This window comes from Thunnus thynnus, chromosome 23, assembly GCF_963924715.1.
Source record: "Thunnus thynnus chromosome 23, fThuThy2.1, whole genome shotgun sequence".
Taxonomy (NCBI): Eukaryota; Metazoa; Chordata; class Actinopteri; order Scombriformes; family Scombridae; genus Thunnus; species Thunnus thynnus.
This window is the reverse complement of record NC_089539.1, coordinates 26,071,943-26,093,236: the sequence shown is the minus strand read 5'-3', so window position 1 is coordinate 26,093,236 and position 21,294 is coordinate 26,071,943. Positions and strand designations below refer to the sequence as shown.

Sequence of the window (21,294 nt, the reverse complement as noted above, 5' to 3'; positions counted from 1 at the left end):
CGGCATTAAAGAACACTTTGCTGCTTGGACCTCTGACTCCCTTTTTATTTTCAAGAGAGAGTTTTTTTTTGCTCTGATACATTTTTCTGCAACAATTCGACACAACAGAAGTAGTGGTAGTAACAGTAGCAGTGGGCGTAATAGAAGTAGTAGAAGTAGTAATAGTAGTAGCAGTAGCAGTATTAGTAATAGTAGTAGTAGAAGTAGTAATAGTAGTAGTAGTACTAGTAATAGTAGTAGCAGTGGCAGTACTAGTAATAGTAGTAGTAGCAGTAGCAGTAGTAACAGCACCTGATGTTGCAGTGGCGTGCAGTGATCACCTAGCGGCGGTGGATCAGCGCTCTGCTGCAGTAAAGTTGTTTGAAAAAGTTTGGCCCCCCCTTTGTGTATGTGGGTCAAATTGACCTGAACATTGTATGAAGGACATAAATGTGTGGGGGATTGTAGCATGTCTCTTGAGATATTATATTTCCGGGGTTCAAAATGAAGCTCTCGAACAAAAACAATGTCTCAATACATTTTCTTTAATGACCAAGAACTTTATGTTTTTTAGCACCTTTTAGTCCATTGATATTCCAGGTACAAATGGTAAATTTATTTGATAGAGGTTTTATAAGCTTCTTTGGTACCATTTATACTTTTTTATTTTAATTTTTACATGACATATAGCTGCTTCAAAATCAGGGCAAACCCCCGTAGAGATCCATGACACAGAACATAAAACAACATGACATAGACAATAAAACACAAATAAACACAAAAACTTTACACATACCCTTTAAAACTTCTCTTCTGTAGACATGCTTCACCAAGCTGATTACCCTGCTCCACCCCATGGTGTAAACAATGGTGTAAACTATAGCCATAAAAAATAGCATTTCAATCGGAAGAGACAAGTGAATGAAGCAAAAATAATTGTTTATTATACAGAAGATGTTGATGATTGAGTGTTACTGTGTCAAAAGTCTTTGGCGCTGCGACTCTACAGACAGATTCTGAATCGAGGGACATCAGTCCTGAGCAGCAGCAAGATAAATCCCCCCATGGAGTCCAGACTCTGCTGGAGGCTGATGACTTCTGAGATTTATAAGGCTGATGAGGTTAATGAAGCGATGCACTGATGAATCTGTGAAGACTGGGCAGTGGCTCTTCAAAAAGATTCCCAATTAAATGGGGAATTCAGCAGGGATGCCCGATTAGTCCTTTATTATCTATTTTAGCTGGAGAATTGATTGCGATATTCCTTAAAAACTCCCCAATATACAAGATATCGAAATACTGGGGAAAGAATTCATGACTAGCCAATTTGCTGACGATACAGCACTATTTTTAAAAAACAAGAATATGGTTAAAAAAGCAATTGACAAGATCAATCTTTACTCCATCAGCATCAAGCATCATATCTGACACCTCGGTTTAGTGGAAACAAAGTAAATGCATAGCAGAAAAGATTTAAATGTTATTGAGGTTGCAGAAGCTGAAACCATCAACCAACCGGTTGGGTCGAGAGAGAAAGATTTAGTTAGTTAGTTCAGGAAGGTCGATTGGAGAAAAACAGTCTAAATATTTTTTTATTTTTTTAAATCCTCCTGTGTTTGTTGGGAGGAGATGATGAAAACATACAGAACAGAAAAATAATCTCACAGTTTACATCATGAAGCCTTTTATTTCCATCTGATGCGTCTGAGCTGCTGCAGTCAGTCTGCAGGACGTCAAACAGCTGCTGGAAACTTTCCATCAACATCAACATGACTGAATGAGTTTCTGACTGTTTGTGTTTGTTTATTTGTTGTTGACGCTGCACACGTGTTAACATTCTTTATTTGGTTAGTTATGAGAATATTGAGTAGAATCAAAACAGCACAGATGCTCCTACATCTGATACTGTACACAGTAATAGATGATGTTGTGATGCACAATGATTGACTTCAGTACAGCTGTTGTATCGATTTATAGATTTATTGATTGATTTATGACGTTTACAGAACAAAACTCATTTTATTGCATTTTCTCCATCAGTAGAAGAAAACTCTGCTCTCTCATTTGGGTGCAAGTTTGCAGTTTAGGTTACTCTGTTCTCCTGCACTCTCCAATATAAAGACCTTCTCACAATCCTTCAGATCTGGAAATTTACCCCGACCTTCAATAATGTTGGTTATCTTGAATCTTTCATAGGGGGGGATAAGCACCTCTTCCTCATGTGTTTCAAAGGTTGAATAATGCTTCAGATAAGCTCCTGAGCAGGTCTTAATTTTAAAGCAGGTCTTGTTACCAAAATGTTTAAGGTCTGCTCTTCTAGAGCTGGAGGCAAACGCACCAAACCGAATTTTTTGTTTAACTTTGCCAGTGAATTCATGCCAGGTTCTTCGATAAGTAGTCTGACAGTTTTGGCTTTTTTTCAGGGTTTGTATGGCAGTAGTCAGCCAGTAATGTAAATAGTGGAATTTGAAGGAGCTGCCATAGATGTCCCTACCGGTCCGGACTGCTTGATTGAATTCATTATAAATTTCGTCAGATGTATAAGCACATATTGCCTTCATGTGGTTTTTGGTGAGAGCCTTATCCTCTGGGTCTTTCTGTTTGTCTGAACACTTTCCTGCATTTTTCCAGGCTTTTTGAAATTTCCCCTTATTCTCTTTGTTGAAATATTCTTCCTCAACCTTCTTCTCCATTCTCTCGGTGCAGCCTTTGTACTTGTCATCAACAGCATTATGAACCATGTCCAGTGGAAATGAGCTGGAGTTCTGGAGGGCAGAAGAAGGAAGGAACAGGTGATGTTACACAACAAAGGTTTTATGGTTTATTCAAACCAACTTATATAAAGTGCAGCAGTAAATACAGGTTGAAGGAAACGTAATGCAGTCTGAATGATGTTTTCTGTCAACATGATGAGAAAATGTTGATACTGAACGTGTCAATAAAATGTTGACAAACATCATTCAAGCAGCCATTACGTTTGTTACCACAATGGGAAAACTATTTCCTAGTATATAAAGACATTTAGTAGGAGACAGGGCTGGAACTGAGCTGACAACCAACTTGACTTCATGGAATAAAACAAGATGATACCGTCCACTCACAAGTTGGTTACATACAAACCTTAACGTTCAATACACTCAACAGGTTTGACTGATCAATCCTCTGTTGTATAAAGACAATAAAACTGAAGCTTAAGACTGTTGGCAGAATGTGTTACTCACCACAATGGGCAGGTCCCTGCGTGGAGTTTGCATGTTCTCCCCGTGTCTACGTGGGTCTCTGCTGGGTTCTCTGGTTTCCTCCTACCATCAAAGACATGTATGTTAGGGTTAATACTCCTGTCAGAGTTCCTGACCAAGAAACCGGCAAAAAGACCTGAAGTTGATCCCCGGGCGCTGCAGTGTAGCTGCTCCTAGTGTGTGAGTGTAGGTTGGGTTAAATGCAGAGGATACATTTAGTTTCAATGTATGTGAGTGATGAGAAATTACAATAAATAAATGTTAATATTAATCTTAAACCACCAGACAAGGACTGAAAGTCTTAAAGCAGCAAGTAGGACTAGAACTCCTCCAATGATCAGGTGGGAACGCTTCATCTCTAGACGCTCTTCAACGCTGGAGCTCTGACTTTGAAAAAAGCTTCTCGTGGTTTTTTTTACCACAACATGAAGTTACGCTTCAGATGTTGTTTCATCAATCAGAAAACACACAGCACATGTCTCGTTATTGTCAGGACTTTTTCTGATGTGTCTACAGATCTGTCACACATGATGTTGGAGTGGAAAGTAAATGTAAAAATGTCCCTCACTGTTAGCAGAATGTGTTACTCACCAAACAATAGATGGGTGGCATAAGGGCTGTAAGTACTGTAGCAGCCATGATGATTGTGCAGGGCACTGCCATCTCTGCAGTCAGGAAAACAGCTGTACAACGTGAACATACACAAATAAAGAAGTGTGACATGCTGACTGCTGGTCAAAAGGTTTGGTTAGACAGCAGGTCCTTAATATTTCTACAGGACTCATGGTCGTCTCTTTTTATAAATACCATAGACACACAGCTCACCACGAAGCCACAGCTTGTCACCATAGTGACACACAAATACATAAAGTTTGTAAAAACATTAAAACATAATGTTATTGCATAATAATGAACTTCATACACTGATAAATGAAGACATCTATTAGGTTCAGTTATTATTAAGTGAATCTGGTGTAAAATCCTGATCTTCATATTTGAAAGTATTTCATCGTTAGTGTGTTAAAGAGTTTTTACCTGTGTTGAACACTTGCTCTGAGATGCTGAGGAGGCAGGAAGAGCAGAGAGTCAGACTGCAGAGGTTTTATAGTCTGTCAGAGAAGGGGAAAACTTTCTGTGGTCACCATTTCACAGGAACTCTCCATGAGGAACCTCCCCTCCCTTCTCTCACTATATCTCATCTTCTCTGTTCCGCTTTTGTAAAAAACTGCAAATGAAGGCGTAAATAAAATGAATGTAGAATTGAAATTGTTCACAACTCTACAGATTTGCTACAACTTATGTAGAATGCAGCCGTCCTCCCAAGAAAAACAACAGTACAGGTCTTGAATTCAGTCGCCAAAAGTGACCTATAGTTACTTTTGACTGACAGAAGCCATCTAGCATCATAGCACAGAGACAGCACTGGTGAAAGTCACAAACGACCTCCTAACTGCATCGGACAAAGGATTTGTCTCTATACTTGTCCTGTTAGATCTTAGTGCCGCATTCGACACAATTGACCATCAAATCCTTTTGCAGAGACTGGAACATTTAATTGGCATTAAAGGAACTGCATTAAGCTGGTTTAAGTCCTATTTATCAGACCGATTTCAGTTTGTACATGTTAATGATGAATCCTCCATGAAGGCAAAAGTTAGACACGGAGTTCCACAAGGTTCTGTACTTGGACCAATTCTATTCACCTTGTATATGCTTCCTTTAGGTAATATTATTAGGAAACACTCCATAAACTTTCATTGTTATGCAGATGACACCCAATTATATTTATCAATGAAACCAGATGAAACCAATCAGTTAAACAAACTCCAAACATGCCTTAACGACATAAAGACCTGGATGACCTGCAATTTTCTGCTACTAAATTCAGATAAAACTGAAGTTATTGTGTTTGGCCCTAAACACCTTAGTAAGACATTATCTAATGATAAAGCTGCTCTGGATGGCATTACCCTGGCCTCCAGCACCACCGTAAGGAATCTGGGAGTTATCTTTGATCAGGACATGTCCTTTAACTCCCACATAAATCAAATTTCAAGGACTGCCTTTTTTCACTTACGTAATATCACAAAAATCAGGCACATCCTGTCCCTAAAAGATGCAGAAAAACTAGTTCACGCATTTGTTACTTCTAGGCTGGATTATTGCAATTCCTTATTATCAGGCTGCCCTAACAAGTCTCTAAAGACTCTCCAGCTGGTCCAGAATGCAGCTGCACGTGTTCTGACTAAAACTAGAAAAAGAGATCACATTTCTCCCATTTTAGCTTCACTACATTGGCTTCCTGTAAAATCTAGAATAGAATTTAAAATCCTTCTCCTAACTTACAAAGCCCTTAATGGTCAGGCACCATCATATCTTGAAGAGCTCATAGTACCGTATTATCCCACTAGAACACTGTGCTCCCAGTATGCAGCTTACTGGTGGTTCCTCTAGTCTTTAAAAGTAGAATGGGAGGCAGAGCCTTCAGCTATCAGGCTCCTCTCCTGTGGAACCATCTACCAGATTCAGTCCGGGGTGCAGACACCCTCTCTATGTTTAAGAGTAGGCTTAAAACTTTCCTTTTTGATAAAGCTTATAGTTAGGGCCGACCAGGCTCGCCTTGGATCAGCCATTAGTTATGCTGCTATAGGCCTAGACTGCTGGGGGACTTCCCATGATGCACTGAGCTCCTCTCTGCTCCTCCTCCTCTCCATCTGTATGCATTCATGTACCATTAATGCATGTTACTAACTTTGCTTCTTCCTCAGAGTTTTTTGTGCTTTCTCATCTTGCAGGAAACCCTGGGTTGCAGGTCGAGCCATCGCGGTCCTTCGCAGTCCTGTTGGTGTCCTTCCCCGGCTATTGTTACTGCTGCTGTTATTGTTATTGTTATTCTGTGACGAGAATACTGCAGTAACAGTAGTAGTAGCCCAAGTCCATGAAGTTTCAGGTTGAAAGATTATATCTTTGTATAATTTTCCTTAAGTAAAAATTAGAAATGAGTCAATTTGATCCAAACACCACTTAAAGGTTTAGTATCTATATAAGGACAACCTGCCTACGCAACACCTCTGACTGACAAAGCTAAAAATTCTACAATGCACCAAGCAACACTCAAGCAGCAGTTTCCATCATGAACCACATGTTCACGTCTTCATGTGGTTCATGTGGTTTATGTGGGTAAGTTTCAGATCTCAAGTGGTTTTTTATTCTGTGAAGTAAAGCAAACATCTGTTCAGATCTCTTCACACTTGGTCTCGGCTGTGGAGAATGCACTCTGGACCTTTGACCTCTCCCTGCAATAGTATAATATGAAGGACTGAAACTGCCCAAATCAAAAATGAATAAATAAATAAATGGCTCAATAAATAAATAAATTAAATAATAAAAAAAGAAATGTAGAAATAAAATGCGGAATTATCAAAAAAATGTGCAGGTTAATTTGAAAATAAATAAATATGCACAGAAATATACAATCAATAAATATTATTTATTTGACAAATTCTTTATTTTCTGTATTTATTTATTTTCATATTTATTTATTTCCTCATTTATTTTTTTATGTTTACATTCATTTCTGTTTTCATTTATTTCCTTATTTATTTATTTCCCTATTTATTTATTTCTGTATTTATTGTGTGTCTTGACTATTCAGGCATTAGCAATCAAACCAGCACACGCCACAGTCCTGTGACGAGACTTCAAAAGTTTCAGGTCAGGCCCTTTTCACAAAGACTGGAGGTGTACAGTTGGAACTGTAAAATGTAATGTCTAATTAATTTTTCGGTATCTCTGCTTGTTTCGACCACTGCATGGAAGTTTTATGTTCAGTGTCAAATATAGAGAACGTGAAGTTGACGTCAAGACCATGTTGAAATTTGGGTACGAGCCATGTTTAAAGGATCCTGCTGTCTTTCTGTTGATGAGTTGGAGCTATGAGTTGGTTACTTTTGACAACATTCTTACATCAATGAAAGTGTGTTTTCGGTTTACACATGTAGATACTTGCATTGCGTACGCAATGTTTAAATTAAGTGAGTAAGTTAAGTTTGCACAGTCAATTGAACCTGTAACACACTCAAGCTAACTGGCTATGATTTAGCGTTAGCTTATCCCAGTTGCTGTTGCTTTATTTAGCAAACAGCTATCAGTTTGCTGTTGGTAGCTGCTTGTTAGTAACTCATACACATCCGCCTTTTTGTCTCACAGTAACGTTAAACAGTTTTTATGCCCAACAGTTTACTCTCAGTTCATATCCATCAATGTTCAATTCAATTCACCAGATTACTATAGCTTTCTAAAATATATGGAGTTCTTAAATGTCTGACTGCTATTTGACACATGCTATTGATAACCAGTGATATAACTGAACAACACTGAAGACCCACTCCATTTTAGAATATATTTACTCCTGAACAGCTACTACATTCTACATGAAATATGTCATATCTAAACTTTGGAACATCTCGTGTTTTACTTCTGTCCGTCAACAGGCCCACAGTCGGCAGCGGCAGAGGGGCAGAGCATCATCACAGTGAGTGATGAAGAACACTGCAGCAACATGGGATGACTGGTTGAGGCTTGATGTAGGACTGAAGCAGAAGCTGCAGAACAACCGTTCCTTAGATGAATATCATCCTGACAGTCTGCACAGCCGGCAGAAACAGGGTGATGGTGCCTGTATTGGTGTGTTGATGGGAACATCAGCTTGTTTGATAGTTTCAGAAAGAAGCCTCCTTCACATGTTCCTTTTATAAATTTATTCTAAACAATTCTGATATGGTGTTTTTTCCTTCATATTATACATTATATGTACTTGTGTTGAATGTGACATATAGAACTTATGAGTACAGTTTTGTGTAAACATGGTTGCAGAGAACCTGATTATAAATTATTTAGAAAAGTTTACTGAAAATTATCCAATGCTGTTTGTGTTACTAAGAGTCCATATCAGCCAAAAATGTAATAATAATCCATGATGACAAGTCTACTGGCCTCGTATTACATTTGCTTTAATGTTGTTACTGTACATTACATTCAAACAATTAGATGTGTAAAATGGGCTTAACTTTTCACCGATAGTGAGAAAAAGAAGAGAGGAATCAGAGCAAGATCTGGTCAGGTAACAGGTACATTAATGAAGAATGTTCAAACTTTTGTCCATCTCTACATTTCTTTCAAAGGCTGACGGAGTGGACATGACCAGTAGAGGCAGGGCTCTACAGTGCGAGTATTTCAGTCGCATTTGCCCCTAAAAATAGACATGTGCGAACTGGAAAAATAACAAATAACAACCATGAGACTATAGGAAACGCTAGAGGGCTTTAAAGTTGAAACGATGGATACAGAGAGTGGCAACACTCGGCCGACAAGGCAGTAACCATAGTAACTGGGTCAGTCAGGGACGGTCAGCAGGGACCATGGTCGGGACAGACTTGCGTTCGTGAGACTAGCGAAGCGTTAGCTGCAACATGACCGGAAGGAAGCACAGCCAGTTAGCCTCTGCTAGCCTCCCAGCTAGCCTCAGCTCTCTGTTTGGATCCAACCGGAGCACCGAGCCCCGGATTGTTATTCAGGTTAAAGTGGGAAGAAGCAGCGGTGATGTGGAGTGAAGTGGAGCCTGCGGAGGGTGAAACAGTCCGTGGAGGTGCTGCAGTGTTTGGCTGCACAGATAGGAAACCCCTCGGCTGACAGGATGTAGCACTCTGTTTGGAAAAAACTTTTTCTTCTTCTTCTTTTTGGTTTATAACAGCAGTTGGCAACCAGCGTATTGGTTTCCGGAAGGCTGTGTTCGGGAGCGAGACAAGTACAATCGATCTGGGAAATCTTATATAGATTAACCAAATTATTTCTAAATTTCTTTCTTTATTATTGTATTCTTCATAGTATAATAAGTTAATGAAGAAAAGCTGTACTCATTATGATACTAGTGTTAGCTGGTTCTGATGAACTCATAAATCTATTGCAAGTGTTAATTTGGGCCGCAGCTGTAGAAGTAGTAGCCCTGCAGGGACGAGAATACTGCAGTAACAGTAGTATTAGCCCTGCAGGGATGAGAATACTGCAGTAACAGTAGTAGTAGCCCAAGTCCATGAAGTTTCAGGTTGAAAAATGATACCCTTGTATAATTTTCTTTTGTTAAAAATTAGAAATGAGTCAGTTTGACCCAAACACCACTTAAAGGTTAAATATCTATATAAAGGCAACCTGCCTACGCAACACCTCTGACTGACAAAGCTAAAAGTTCCACAATGCGCCAAGCAACACCCAAGCAGCAGTTTCCATCATGAACCACATGAACATTTGGTTCATCAATGACACATGAACATGTGTCATTGATGAACCACAAGTTTCAGATCTCAAGTGCTTTTTCAGTCTGTGAAGTAAAGGAAACATCCGTTCAGATCTTCTCAAACTTGGTGTTGGCTGCGAAGAATGCACTCTTGACCTTTGCCCTCTCCCCACACTAGTATAATAGATTAATGAAGAAAAGCTGCACTCATTATGATACTAGTGTTAGCTGGTTCTGATGGACTCCAAAATCTAATGCAAGTGTCAATCTGGACCACAGCTATTGTAGTAGTAGCCCTGCAGAGACAAGAATACTGCAGTAACAGTAGTAGCCATGTAGGATACTGTCAAGGTAAAGTATCACCATAAGCTTCTTGTTTGACAGTTGTATTTACGTTTGCATCAGTCAACGTTCATGTTCACGACTGTCCTTTGTATGGACTGTATTACTGTATAAGGCAAATACTTCACAACTCAATGTTGATAGCTAACACATATCTCTATAGTTAGGCAGTTGGCTAGCTAGCTAGCATTAGCTGGCTGGCATATGTCCAAGGCACATAAAGATAGTTTGCTATTTTTTTTGGGGAGCCTTGAATAAGACATGAACAACATAACGTGCCACATACTAATCCAGTATGTGTGGTGCTGAGCTACAAGAACGCTAGCTCTCTGCAGTCAGTCAGTTTCTTCTGCTTCACTTCCGGTGGAGTTATCGAGTGGAAATACAGATAGCACCACTCTGCCATTGCATTTACGTCGTGGTCGGAGGAGGTATTATCCTAAAACCCTGTCAGCAGGAATCAAGCGCTCTGCTGCCACCTTGCATCTACAGTTATCTAGTGCATCTCCCCCTTTCACTGCTAGTAAAAGCGGTAAAGCAGACAAATTAAATAAATATAACATCTGTGCAGTATAATCACACACTTCTACACATTTAATCAAACATAACGTTTTAGTCACAACAAGCTACTAAAATAACTCTCTTGTGCCATCAAAGAATGCTGCTAAATAGTTTAGCTCATCACATTAAGATGGTCCAGCACATAGTACCAGCACTGACCAATCAAAATCCTTGTCCCGCCTGCTTCATTTGCATACAGTCCTCTAATACTACTGGTACTTCTAGTAGTACTAGTACTAGAGCCAAAATGCCTACTGGTTACACTAGTGGGCTGTTTTTGACTAGTTTACTGGTACTACTAGTAAGAGCTAGTTCAACTACTTCAATGAAATGTCCAACTAGTGCTGCCAAAGACTGAACTAGTAGAGGAAACTTACGTTTGATATCAAGGATATCTACTAAATGCTCAGAGGGCCTCCCATAGTAACATAAAGTGAGGCAACATACTGTAAAGTAACAAAGTATGACATGTTTCTTCACAGCATCAAGTCCTCTAAACCTCCAACTGATCTGTTCTCTGTAGTAAAACTTTGTTAAAAATAACTTTTTCTATCAACCTGCTTTGAAATCTGACTTCTGACTGATTTTCCTTTTAACTTGTTTGTGTACTTGATCTGATGAAAGTAAAAACCCTCAGTGGAAGGATGAACTGATGTTTCCAGCTGTGTGCCGATCGAACTGGACAGAACAGAAATATTAATTATCTGCAGTAGATAAGAGCAGAGAGAGAAGCTGCAGTGATAGAGGAGTGTTCATCATAACCCTCCAGCTGGTCAGAGGAGCAGAGTCACAGGAACAACACGGAGAGAAGTTACACTTTAATAATAAAGAAGAGTTTCTGTCAGCTGACCGGATGCTTCGTTTTCTTTCTTTCCGTCTCGAAACACAAACTCAGACTGAAATATGAAGCGGTCGATGCAGAGATTTTAAAAATAACTGTGGACGTTCTCAGGTGTCCTACAGGAGCTGACAGACGTGACGGATGGAGATAAATGTGGAGAATAAATCTCTTAGTGACAGAAAGTCAGTCAGCAAAGAGATAAATAAGAGACGGAGGGAAAATAAAAACACAACAAGATAATAAACCGGTTATGATGAGTGACGGCAAAACAAACTGACAGTTATCAGAATGATCAGAATGTCACATTTTGGAGCTTTTAGTTTTGTTTTAGTGGAACAACATGTAAAAATAATAAAGTGAGAAGAATATTTCATCCTGCTAATTTACTTCTTTGAAAACACTAAATACTGATGTGTGTTTTCATTTTGACAACAAAAACTATGACAAAAACAATAAATAAGTCAAACAGTGATGATGACAAACTTTGGTCTGAATGACACCAAGAAACAAAAACAAAATCCTTCCTTTTGAATAAAATACGACTATTAACTAGAAGAGTGAGATCAGTAGAGGTGTGTACAGTCAAGATGGCAGCGTAGCTAACGGAAACAGGGATTTATTCACGTCATATGGTGACTAACTTAAGCGGATCATAACGTATGGAATTAATCTGCAGATGAGACCAAACTTTTCTATGGATGTGAGCTTTTGAGCCACGAAAAAGGACAAAATGTGGCCTGGAACACACCAAGTTAGCCTTTGTTTTTAGCCTAGACGACTGCGTAAATGCCTTTCGCTGTTGTAACGCATATCGTAAAAAGTCATAAATATTCAGTGTTACACTGATGGTCTAGTAGTGTGCTAACTGATAATATTTAAATATTTAATTACTGGGAGTCATAAATGTTGAAGTGACTAATAATAATTTTCTTCATGTTTATTTATCATTTATTTTTAGTTATGTATTTGTTTTTATTAGTATATATACATATATGTTTAGTGTAATTATTTTAAAAACATATCATTCATAAAAAAAAATGATAAAAGTATCAAAATCAAACTGCAACATAAGACATGTGAATTTAAACCAGTAGTGCAGCTGAATACTGTTTATTTAATATGATTCATCTTATAACAGTTAACTCTTGATGTTCAGCTTCCTTATTTGGTCACATGACCTGAAGTCAGAAAAGCTCCTGGCTTCACTAAGTCTGATGATTTCACTCTCACGTCGTCTCTGCATCTGTGGAAATATAAATGATTCAGTGTGAGAAGCTGCAGCCTGAAGATAATCAATCAATACTGAAATGTTGCTTATTTATAAATCATACAGTGTATTGATATGAATTTTAATTAGATTTTAACAATACACGTTAATGTCTCTCTTTCTTCATCTTGAAGTCTCGCAGCGTCTCTGCTCCACAGCTTCCATCTTTAAACCAGCGTCTGACTCTGTGACGTCTGTAGCTGCAGTTCTATGTAGAACATATAAAACAAATTTATACTCTACAAACTAAATGTTCCACTTTGAGCTTTTTATCAGCTGCTCCAACAACAAACTGACACCACAAACCTCTGCTCCATCAAACCTGTCTGACTCTCACAGATCTGCATTAAATCCTCATGTTCCATTCTGAGCAGCTTGCCGACAAACAACCAACCACAAGGCGACCAGGAGGGGACCAGGAGGCGACCAGGAGGTGACCAGGAGGGGACCAGGAGGCGACCAGGAGGTGACCAGAAGGCGACCAGGAGGTGACCAGGAGGGGACCAGGAGGCGACCAGGAGGTGACCAGAAGGCGACCAGGAGGCGACCAGGAGGGGACCAGGAGGCGACCAGAAGGCGACCAGGAGGGGACCAGGAGGCGACCAGGAGGCGACCAGGAGGGGACCAGGAGGTGACCAGGAAGCAACCAGGAAGCGACCAGGAGGCGACCAGGAGGCGACCAGGAGGCGACCAGGAGGTGACCAGGAAGCGACCAGGAGGCGACCAGGAGGTGACCTGGAGGCAACCAGGAGGCGATCAGGAAGGGATCAGGAGGCAACCAGGAGGCGATCAGGAAGGGATCAGGAGGCGACCAGGAGGGATCAGAAGGGGACCAGGAAGCGACCAGGAGGGATCAGAAGGGGCCCAGGAGGCGACCAGGGGATCAGGAGGCGACCCAGGAAGTGACCAGGAGGCAACCAGGAGGCAACCAGTAGGGGACCAGGAGGCAACCAGGAGGGGACCAGGAGGCAACCAGTAGGGGACCAGGAGGCAACCAGGAGGCGACCAGGAGGGATCAGAAAGGGACCAGGAAGCGACCAGGAGGGGATCAGGAGGGGACCAGGAGGGATCAGAAGGGGACCAGGAGGCGACCAGGAGGGATCAGCAGGGGACCAGGAGGCGACCAGGAGGGATCAGAAGGGGATCAGGAGGCGACCAGGAGATCAGGAAGCGACCCAGGAGGGGACCAGGAGGCAACCAGGAGACGACCAGGAGGAGACCAGGAGGGGACCGGGAGGCGACCAGGAGACGACCAGGAGGAGACCGGGAGGGGACCGGGAGGCGACCAGGAGGGGACCAGGAGGGGACCGGGAGGCGACCAGGAGGGGACCAGGAGGGGACCGGGAGGCGACCAGGAGGCGACCAGGAGGGGACCAGGAGGGGACCGGGAGGTGACCAGGAGGCGACCAGGAGGGGACCGGGATGTGACTGTGTTCGTGAGTTAGAGCAGATTTCTCTACTAACGTTACTTTAGACGTGGCTCCAGATAGCCTCAGGCCTGATAGCAGGCTGACTAATGTTAGCGCTAGCGTAGCCTCGTCAGCAGATGTGGGCGGAGTTTGTCCCTGCTCGGCGGTTTGGGAAAGCTCGAAGACTAAGCTGCCGGCTGTGTGGTCTGTCCTGTTGTCACAGTCAGTCCTCCTCTGTTGCTCTTCCTGAGCTTTCTCACATTTTTTTCTCTGTTAAAGGTTTTTAGGGAGTTTTTCCTTATTTGAATTGCAGGTCTAAGGACAGATTGAGGCTACTTTGTGATTTGTGATAGTGGGCTATACAATGCAATGTTTCCACATAGTCAGGACTGAAATCAACATCACTAAAAATGATTCAGAGTCAAAACACCTCAAGAACACAAGACAGAAACCCAAAATGCTGAAATCTTCCACAGCCTGATACCAGAAGACTGGAGGTTAATGAGGGAATGTTCTGCTGCCCACATACTTTTGACCATATCTGACATTCAGTTATCACAATAAAACCTCTTCATTACGTGTCTGAGTTTTTAAACCGGATTATTTCAGTAATAAGAAGATATTAGTTTGTCATCAGTGAAGCTGTGATCGGCTGCTGTATTGATTTTCTTCTTTGTGTGTTTGTTTTTTTTAAAAGAACAAAAGCTGACAATAAACAGGACGATGACTTCATCAGCTGACAGACGTGCTGAGGCAGAGTCATTGTATTTCACTCATTCTTCTTCTTCTTCTGCTCCCCCACAGATCTGCAGGCAGCACCAGCAGAAAGTGAATTACAGTCGGTTATAAGCAGAAATCTATAAGCTGCAGCCGCGCTGACAAATGATCCCAGTTTGATTTCCTCAGGGGGGCGCCGAGTGTGACGGAGTGCGTCTCAACTGCATGTGTTTAAATTTTTATCACAGAGCCAGCTTTTATTCGCCCTCGGTGAGGAAGATGATGAAGTGGCTGATGGGACGTGACGCCCCGAGGCTGAGAGCTGACCAATCACAGCGAGCCGAGATCAAACCCATCATCACGTAAAAAAAAAAAAATCCACAAAAAGCAAGTCAAATATGAATCTGCTTCCTGTTTCTCTATGTGAATACATAAAGATGATGAACAAGTTATTGTTGCTGCACAAAAAACCTCTAATTGTGTTATGTTGTGGTAACATATGTATGCAAATCTGCAATATTACAACAGGGTGAAACCTTTAAAATCACCGTCCAGCAGCACATCAAGGTGCTAAGAATCCAGAGTCCAAGAGAAAGAGGGTCAGGTCTGGTCCAGGAGTAGGGATAGTGAGCTTAAGTTAAGGTCAGAATAGTCGCAGTCTTTAAAAGGTGGCTCCTAACGCCTCTCATATGTGCAGTGAATAAACCGTCTGAGGACACAGCCGGCGTATTTCCCTCAATATGCAGCGAGTCATTTATAATTTAAAATCAAACAAACAAACACTCCAAATGTGGGAAACCAATAAATCACATGGCCACAGCAACACAAACTAATGAAGCGAAAAAACAAACAACGACTTGACCCCAGGCATATGGTGAATCTAAGCGGCTGTGTGTGTATTCCCTTTGGGCTGCGTTAAAGAAGACGATAACAGGAGAGGTGCTCAGCTGGGAGGCGCAGTCACGTATGTTGCTGTTTCACCAGTAGAGGAGCTAAAAATGTAAAGACTTCATCCTCTGGAGCGCAAGACATTCAATGACAAACATCAACAGTAAGGCTGGCCTGATTGCCCTGGACCAGTATCAGTAACGCCATGTCGGACTGGTAAATCTAGCAACTCACCCAATCAGTGTGCAATCCTTGCACACATTGGAGGGTATTGGCCCACGCCGTTGGCCAATCAAGAGTTGAGGAGGCTGGTAATGTGATGCGTGAAACAAACATCCTTCAGGATTATGTGAGCTGTCAAATAGAGGAGCCAGAAATAATCTGCAGAATGTAAATGTGTAAATTTACAACATTTGCAATATAAACAATAAATATAATGTCCACAAATTTCCCATAAATGTCCTCACACTTAAATATGCATAGATACATTTGTCATATTTGTGATTATTTGTATTTTGCTCCATTATGGTACCGTTTCCTTTTGGTTCAGTACATTAAATGACATGTTTTCCTGACATTTGTTTTTTTTATGGTGAATTACATTATTATTATTATTATTGTTAAGTTTCATTATATTACATTTTGTTATATCATCAACATGTTGTTTCATTCCTGCAGTGGAAAACAGCTATTTTATGGCATTTGAAGCTGTTTACAGTGTTCTTTTTCTTTAGAGAGGCCAAATACTGGACACTGCAGATAAATTATGAAGCTTCTGACCACGTTTGACTCTGGGGAGAAGTTTTTTTTTTATCTGAAAAACAACCCGGTGTGCAGTTGGAAGCAGCCCTGAAGTAAAAAAAGAAAACAGCAGCCTCACAGAAAGCTGTGCAGCAGCAGAGCCGAGCAGATTACAGAGGAAAAAATAAAAACCTGTTAATAAGATGAGAATGTGTTTATTTGTCACGGTGAGCGGCGCCGCGCTCCCACAGGGTCCGACGGGCTGAAACCAATATGTGTTATAGAAACACACGAGGCCGCGTGTCATTTCTGCGGCTGAATTCATGAATACTCCATACAAATGGATTTTAATCTCACTCTCCTGCTTCTGCTCAGACTTTAGACCAGAAGAGGCTCCACAGATCTGGAGTCTCTTCAGGATATTCAGGACGGTTCATGTCTCTGCTGGTGTGTCGCTGCTCGTCTGCCCTCGCATTCATGCTTTCATTCATGGTTTTGCTCCGTGCTCAGTCTAGACTGGACGGTTCACGTCTCCGACAGCTTTAATACGTTCAGAAACGTGAAGCGTCCAGTCTTTTTCCAGACTCAGAGTCCAGTCAGATCACATAAATTTGTGTTGTTGACCATCAAATTGTTCTGAGCTGACCTCTGAAGGTACGGAGAGCCGGAGAATCCAGAAATACGGAGACCCTGAGACGCAAATCACATCAAAAAAACATCAGAAAACACAACAAACGTGTGGAAGTTAGTGGTGTCTGACTTGTAAACGTCGTCTCTCTCTCCCTCTAACTCTAATATGATCCTCCTCGGCCATCAGGCTTATTGCTTTCAGAGAGAAATAAATTCCTGCGGAGGTAAATTACCTGCTGTAAGACTTCACCTCTCTGATTGTTGCAGCTCTAATCGGCCGCATTTACCCAGAGTTCCCCTGGTTATTTGTGAGGACGGAGGCTGGTTTTATTAACACTCCATTAACCCTCCAACAGCTTCTGTGATGTTTGTGTGTGTGTGTGCAGTCGTACAGCTTTTTAATGGAAGACATCTGCTCACAGAGGATCGTAAAGAGAGCATGATGGCGAACCCGAGGCGACAGAGACGCTCAGGTATGGAAGATGGACGCCGGCGGCAACAACGCCGACACGTGTGAACACGAGTACACGACAAAATGTACACGATGGAAGATTTCACAGCATCTTTACCACAGACAGTGATGGAGAGTAACTGTACTACTGTACTTGAGTATTTCCATGTGATGCTACTTTATACTTCCACTCCACTACATTTCAGATGAAGTCAGGTTGTTTTTCTCTCCCTCCGTCTCTGCATCCGTCTCCTCTTCTTCTCTCTGACAGTCTGTTTTCAGCTGTTCGGCCGCAGGGAAGTGTTGTTGGAGAATATTGTGTGCGTTCAGAGAGATAAGACCGAGAGGAACGAGTGGGACACAGGAAACAATCACAGCAGACGACCTCCTCAATCACTCTGTTTCTGCTGCTCATTCATCTGACCAGCAGTAAAAGTACATAAGTATTATGAGCTTGATGTAGTTAAAGTATTGCAGTAAAAGTACATAAGTATTATGAGCTTGATGTAGTTAAAGTATTGCAGTAAAAGTACATAAGTATTATGAGCTTGATGTAGTTAAAGTATTGCAGTAAAAGTACATAAGTATTATGAGCTTGATGTAGTTAAAGTATTGCAGTAAAAGTACATAAGTATTATGAGCTTGATGTAGTTAAAGTATTGCAGTAAAAGTACATAAGTATTATGAGCTTGATGTAGTTAAAGTATTGCAGTAAAAGTACATAAGTATTATGAGCTTGATGTAGTTAAAGTATTGCAGTAAAAGTAGTGGTTTGGTCCCTCTGACTGATATATTATTATATATGACATCATTAGATTATTAATAGTGAAGCATCAGTGTTAGAGCAGCATGTTACTGTTGTAGCTGCTGGAGGTGGAGCTAGTTTACACTACTTTATATACAGTTAGCTAGTTTAGTCCAGTGGTTCCCAACCTAGGGGTCAGGCCCCTCCAAAGGGTCAGCAGATAAATCTGAGGGGTGGTGAGATGATTAATGGGAGAGGAAAGAAGAAAAAACAAAGTTCTGATACACAAATCTGTTTTCAGTTTTTGGACTTTTTCTCTAATCTTTGATTTTTGCTGAAATATTGGATCATTTGAACATTTATTGAAATGAAAGCATGTGAGAAGTTTAGAGGGAAAAATCACTATTTGGTGGAGCTGTTAACAACTCATAGACATGTGAAATGTGACCCCGACTACACACTGCTTTTTGTAAGACGTCAAAAGACAAAAAGGTTGGAAACCACTGGTTTCATCTTTAACAATGTGTTGTATTTTAAAAGCTTGTTATATTATCCATTGTGTCAAATCTTCATCTGAAAAGTAACGAAAGCTGTCAAATAAATGTAGTGGAGTAGAAAGTACAATATTTCCCTCTGAAATGTAGAAAGTAGCATCACATGGAAATACTCAAGTAAAGTACAAGTACCTCTAAACTGTACTTCAATACAGTAGTTGAGTAAATGCAGTTTAAACTCTGTTGATTTTACAGATTATTGTCTATTATTTTATCTTTTGGCTTCTAAAACTGATGTTTGTGTGAAAGAACTCAGCAGCATTAAAACGGAGAACGTGTTCAACATGAATTATAACGAGGAGCCGATTGATCTGCGAAACACACAAACATTTAGCTAACACACACACACACACACACACACACACACACACACACACACATACACATACAAACACACACACACACACACACACACATACACACACAGAGTTGTTTCAATTGGACGATGATGAGAAACATGAATCCGTTTGGTGAAACCTGACGACTGAATCCAGACCTGTTCACACGAATCTTTTAATCAAACACGACTGCGCGCCGTGACTCCCTTTTCCCTCCTCCTCTTCATCTTCCTCCTCCTTTTTCCTCCTCCTCCTCTTCATCTTCCTCCTCCTTTTCCTCCTTCTCCTCTTCATCTTCCTCCTCCTTTTTCCTCCTCCTCCTCTTCATCTTCCTCTCTGTGTGAGTAAAGTCATAATTAATCAGAGATCATTAATATCTCTCACGGCGGCTGGAAATCTTTTACAGCAGAACAGGAAGTAAAACCTGCAGAATCATCATCATCATCATCATCATCAGACACTTTTAATGTTTATTAAATATGATGAAAATCTTCAAGATGTTTCTAAATATTAAAGAAACAACAAACATCTTCACAAATGTTACTCTTCACATTTATCTGTTCTCTATTTTAAACGGTCAGATGTAGAAATGTATTTCGTGTGTCGATGACCTGACGTTGAGTGATGTGAGCAGTATTATAGATATAAATTATATATATTATATATATTATATATATTACAGATGCTGCAGGAGGCTGGAGGACGACTGTGTGTCTCAGTGAGGAGGTTAAAAACGTTTGCACACAGAGAAAAACTCTTCTGAGTCGTTGTTCAGTACGGTGTGAAGACACGGCGAGCGACTCTGTGACAGGAAGTGATGATGAAACAGGAAACTGTGATGGGAGTCCAATTGTTCTGTCTGCAGATGATGGATGTGAAGTCTGACGGAGGTCAGACGGAGGACGATGTAACAGTCTGTCAGTGGCCAGCCAATCAGAGAGCACGTTAACCTGCTTCCTGTAAACACACCTGTACCCGCTGATTAGAGACCAGGTTGTTTACATCAGCTGACTGAAGGTAAACAGGTTAGCATGCCGATGTTAGCATTTAGCATTTAGCGTGTTTTTATGTTTGTTTGTTGTGTGTTGATGTTTGTGTGTTTTTGTGCATTGATTGTTGTGTTGTTGGTTGATGTGTGTTTGTGCGTTTTGTTGTGTTTATGTGTTTGTTTTGTGTGTTGATGGTTGATAGTCATATAGTTTATGTGTTTTTTAGTGTTTTTTAGTGTTTGTGTGTTTGTGTAATGATGTGTTGTGTTATTGTGTGTGTGTGGCTAATGTGTGTTTGTGTGTTAGTTTGTTAGCTTGTGTGTGTGTTGATGGTTGATGTGTGTGTGTGTGTGTGTGTGTGTGTGTGTGTTGATGGTTGATGTGTGTCGTCTTCTCGTCTCCAGGGGACAATACTGATTATCACCATCTGTCAGCCGCAACAAAGGATTGTGGGAACGCAGGAGGAGACGTGGGACGTGGAAACACACACACACACACACACACACACACACACACATACACAAACAGCAGTGTGTGTGTGTGTGTGTGTGTGTGTGTGTTGATGAACAGAACATAAATAGGTTTATTGACGACACACAGAGCAGCTTTTAGTGCTTTTCAGAGCCTCTCCTCCTCCTCCTCCTCCTCCTCTTCCTCCCGCTTCTTCTTCTTCTTCTCCTCTATATTTAGCGTAGGAATGAGAAGGTGTCGGCTGAATCTGCTGCCGCTCAACGTTAATTAAGATCCCGGAGTCGCCTTCACACCTCTGACGGCAGCCTTTGTGTGAGGAGAAGCTTGTGGGACGAGCAGCTTCACTGTGTTTCTTTTGTTTCTTTTCTCAGACTTCATGACTCATTATCGTCTCTGCTGCTGTTTGTTCAGAAACACGTTTCTGCTCCTTCACCATGTTCCACAGAGACGACGATGAAAGAATCAGAGAAGATGTTCATGTCAAAGACTGGTTTTATTATTTAAAAGGCTCATTCTGTCCATTTTTTATGATATAAAAGCTAAAAAATTACATTTTTGTGTTTCTGCTCTAAACACAGACGAACATTAAACCTCAAAAAGTGTAAAAGTGAAGGAAAAACATCCAAATGTAACTCAAGTTTATAATGAATGTTTGTTTCTGTTTGGTGCCATTAAACCGCTGCAGAAGAAGAAACAACGAGACGACGTCATTAAAGCCTCGTTCAGATTAAATGTGTTTACGCTGAGGGAGGAGACTCACTGAAACACAAGCCGCCATCATGGTTCCTGGTTACTCCTGGCAACAACATCCGTCTCAGGTGATCCGATCACTAGTGCACA

The 21,294-nt window shown here is 41.0% G+C and overlaps 1 protein-coding gene and 3 long non-coding RNA genes across 5 annotated transcripts; 2 read left to right on the top strand and 2 right to left on the bottom strand.

Annotated features, from left to right (window-relative positions):
- Window positions 1-960: 960 nt before the first annotated feature.
- On the bottom strand, window positions 961-4,818 carry LOC137176013 (T-cell ecto-ADP-ribosyltransferase 1-like). 2 transcript variants are annotated; one of them, XM_067582036.1, is made up of 4 exons: window positions 4,254-4,813; window positions 3,810-3,901; window positions 3,201-3,281; window positions 1,416-2,744 (listed from the first exon to the last, which is right to left on the bottom strand). In XM_067582036.1, the coding sequence occupies exons 2-4, from the start codon at window positions 3,879-3,881 to the stop codon at window positions 2,040-2,042; spliced, it is 858 nt and encodes a 285-aa protein (XP_067438137.1). In that variant the 5' UTR covers window positions 3,882-3,901; window positions 4,254-4,813; the 3' UTR covers window positions 1,416-2,039. The 2 variants fall into 2 exon arrangements, with proteins under 2 accessions (XP_067438138.1, XP_067438137.1); XM_067582037.1 differs by lacking the exon at window positions 3,201-3,281 and having other exon boundaries at window positions 961-2,744; window positions 4,254-4,818.
- A 7,530-nt stretch (window positions 4,819-12,348) lies between these two features.
- LOC137176020 (uncharacterized) lies at window positions 12,349-12,714 on the bottom strand. The gene is made up of 2 exons (XR_010925768.1): window positions 12,625-12,714; window positions 12,349-12,497 (listed from the first exon to the last, which is right to left on the bottom strand). It is a non-coding gene; the product is annotated as an uncharacterized lncRNA (long non-coding RNA).
- Window positions 12,715-13,873: 1,159 nt separating this feature from the next.
- Window positions 13,874-15,000, top strand: LOC137176022 (uncharacterized). Its single transcript, XR_010925771.1, has 2 exons — window positions 13,874-13,957; window positions 14,735-15,000. It is a non-coding gene; the product is annotated as an uncharacterized lncRNA (long non-coding RNA).
- A 189-nt stretch (window positions 15,001-15,189) lies between these two features.
- LOC137176024 (uncharacterized) lies at window positions 15,190-21,133 on the top strand. The gene is made up of 3 exons (XR_010925773.1): window positions 15,190-17,792; window positions 19,677-20,011; window positions 20,388-21,133. It is a non-coding gene; the product is annotated as an uncharacterized lncRNA (long non-coding RNA).
- Window positions 21,134-21,294: the final 161 nt, after the last annotated feature.

Coding starts and splice junctions, on each gene's coding strand:
- LOC137176013 (XM_067582036.1), bottom strand. CDS start 3,881: ATGGCAGTGCCCTGCACAATCATCATGGCTGCTACAGTACTTACAGCC. Junction 3,282..3,809: donor TGCCACCCATCTATTGTTTG/GTGAGTAACACA, acceptor CTTTGATGGTAG/GAGGAAACCAGAGAACCCAG. Junction 2,745..3,200: donor GCAGGGACCTGCCCATTGTG/GTGAGTAACACA, acceptor TCTGCCCTCCAG/AACTCCAGCTCATTTCCACT.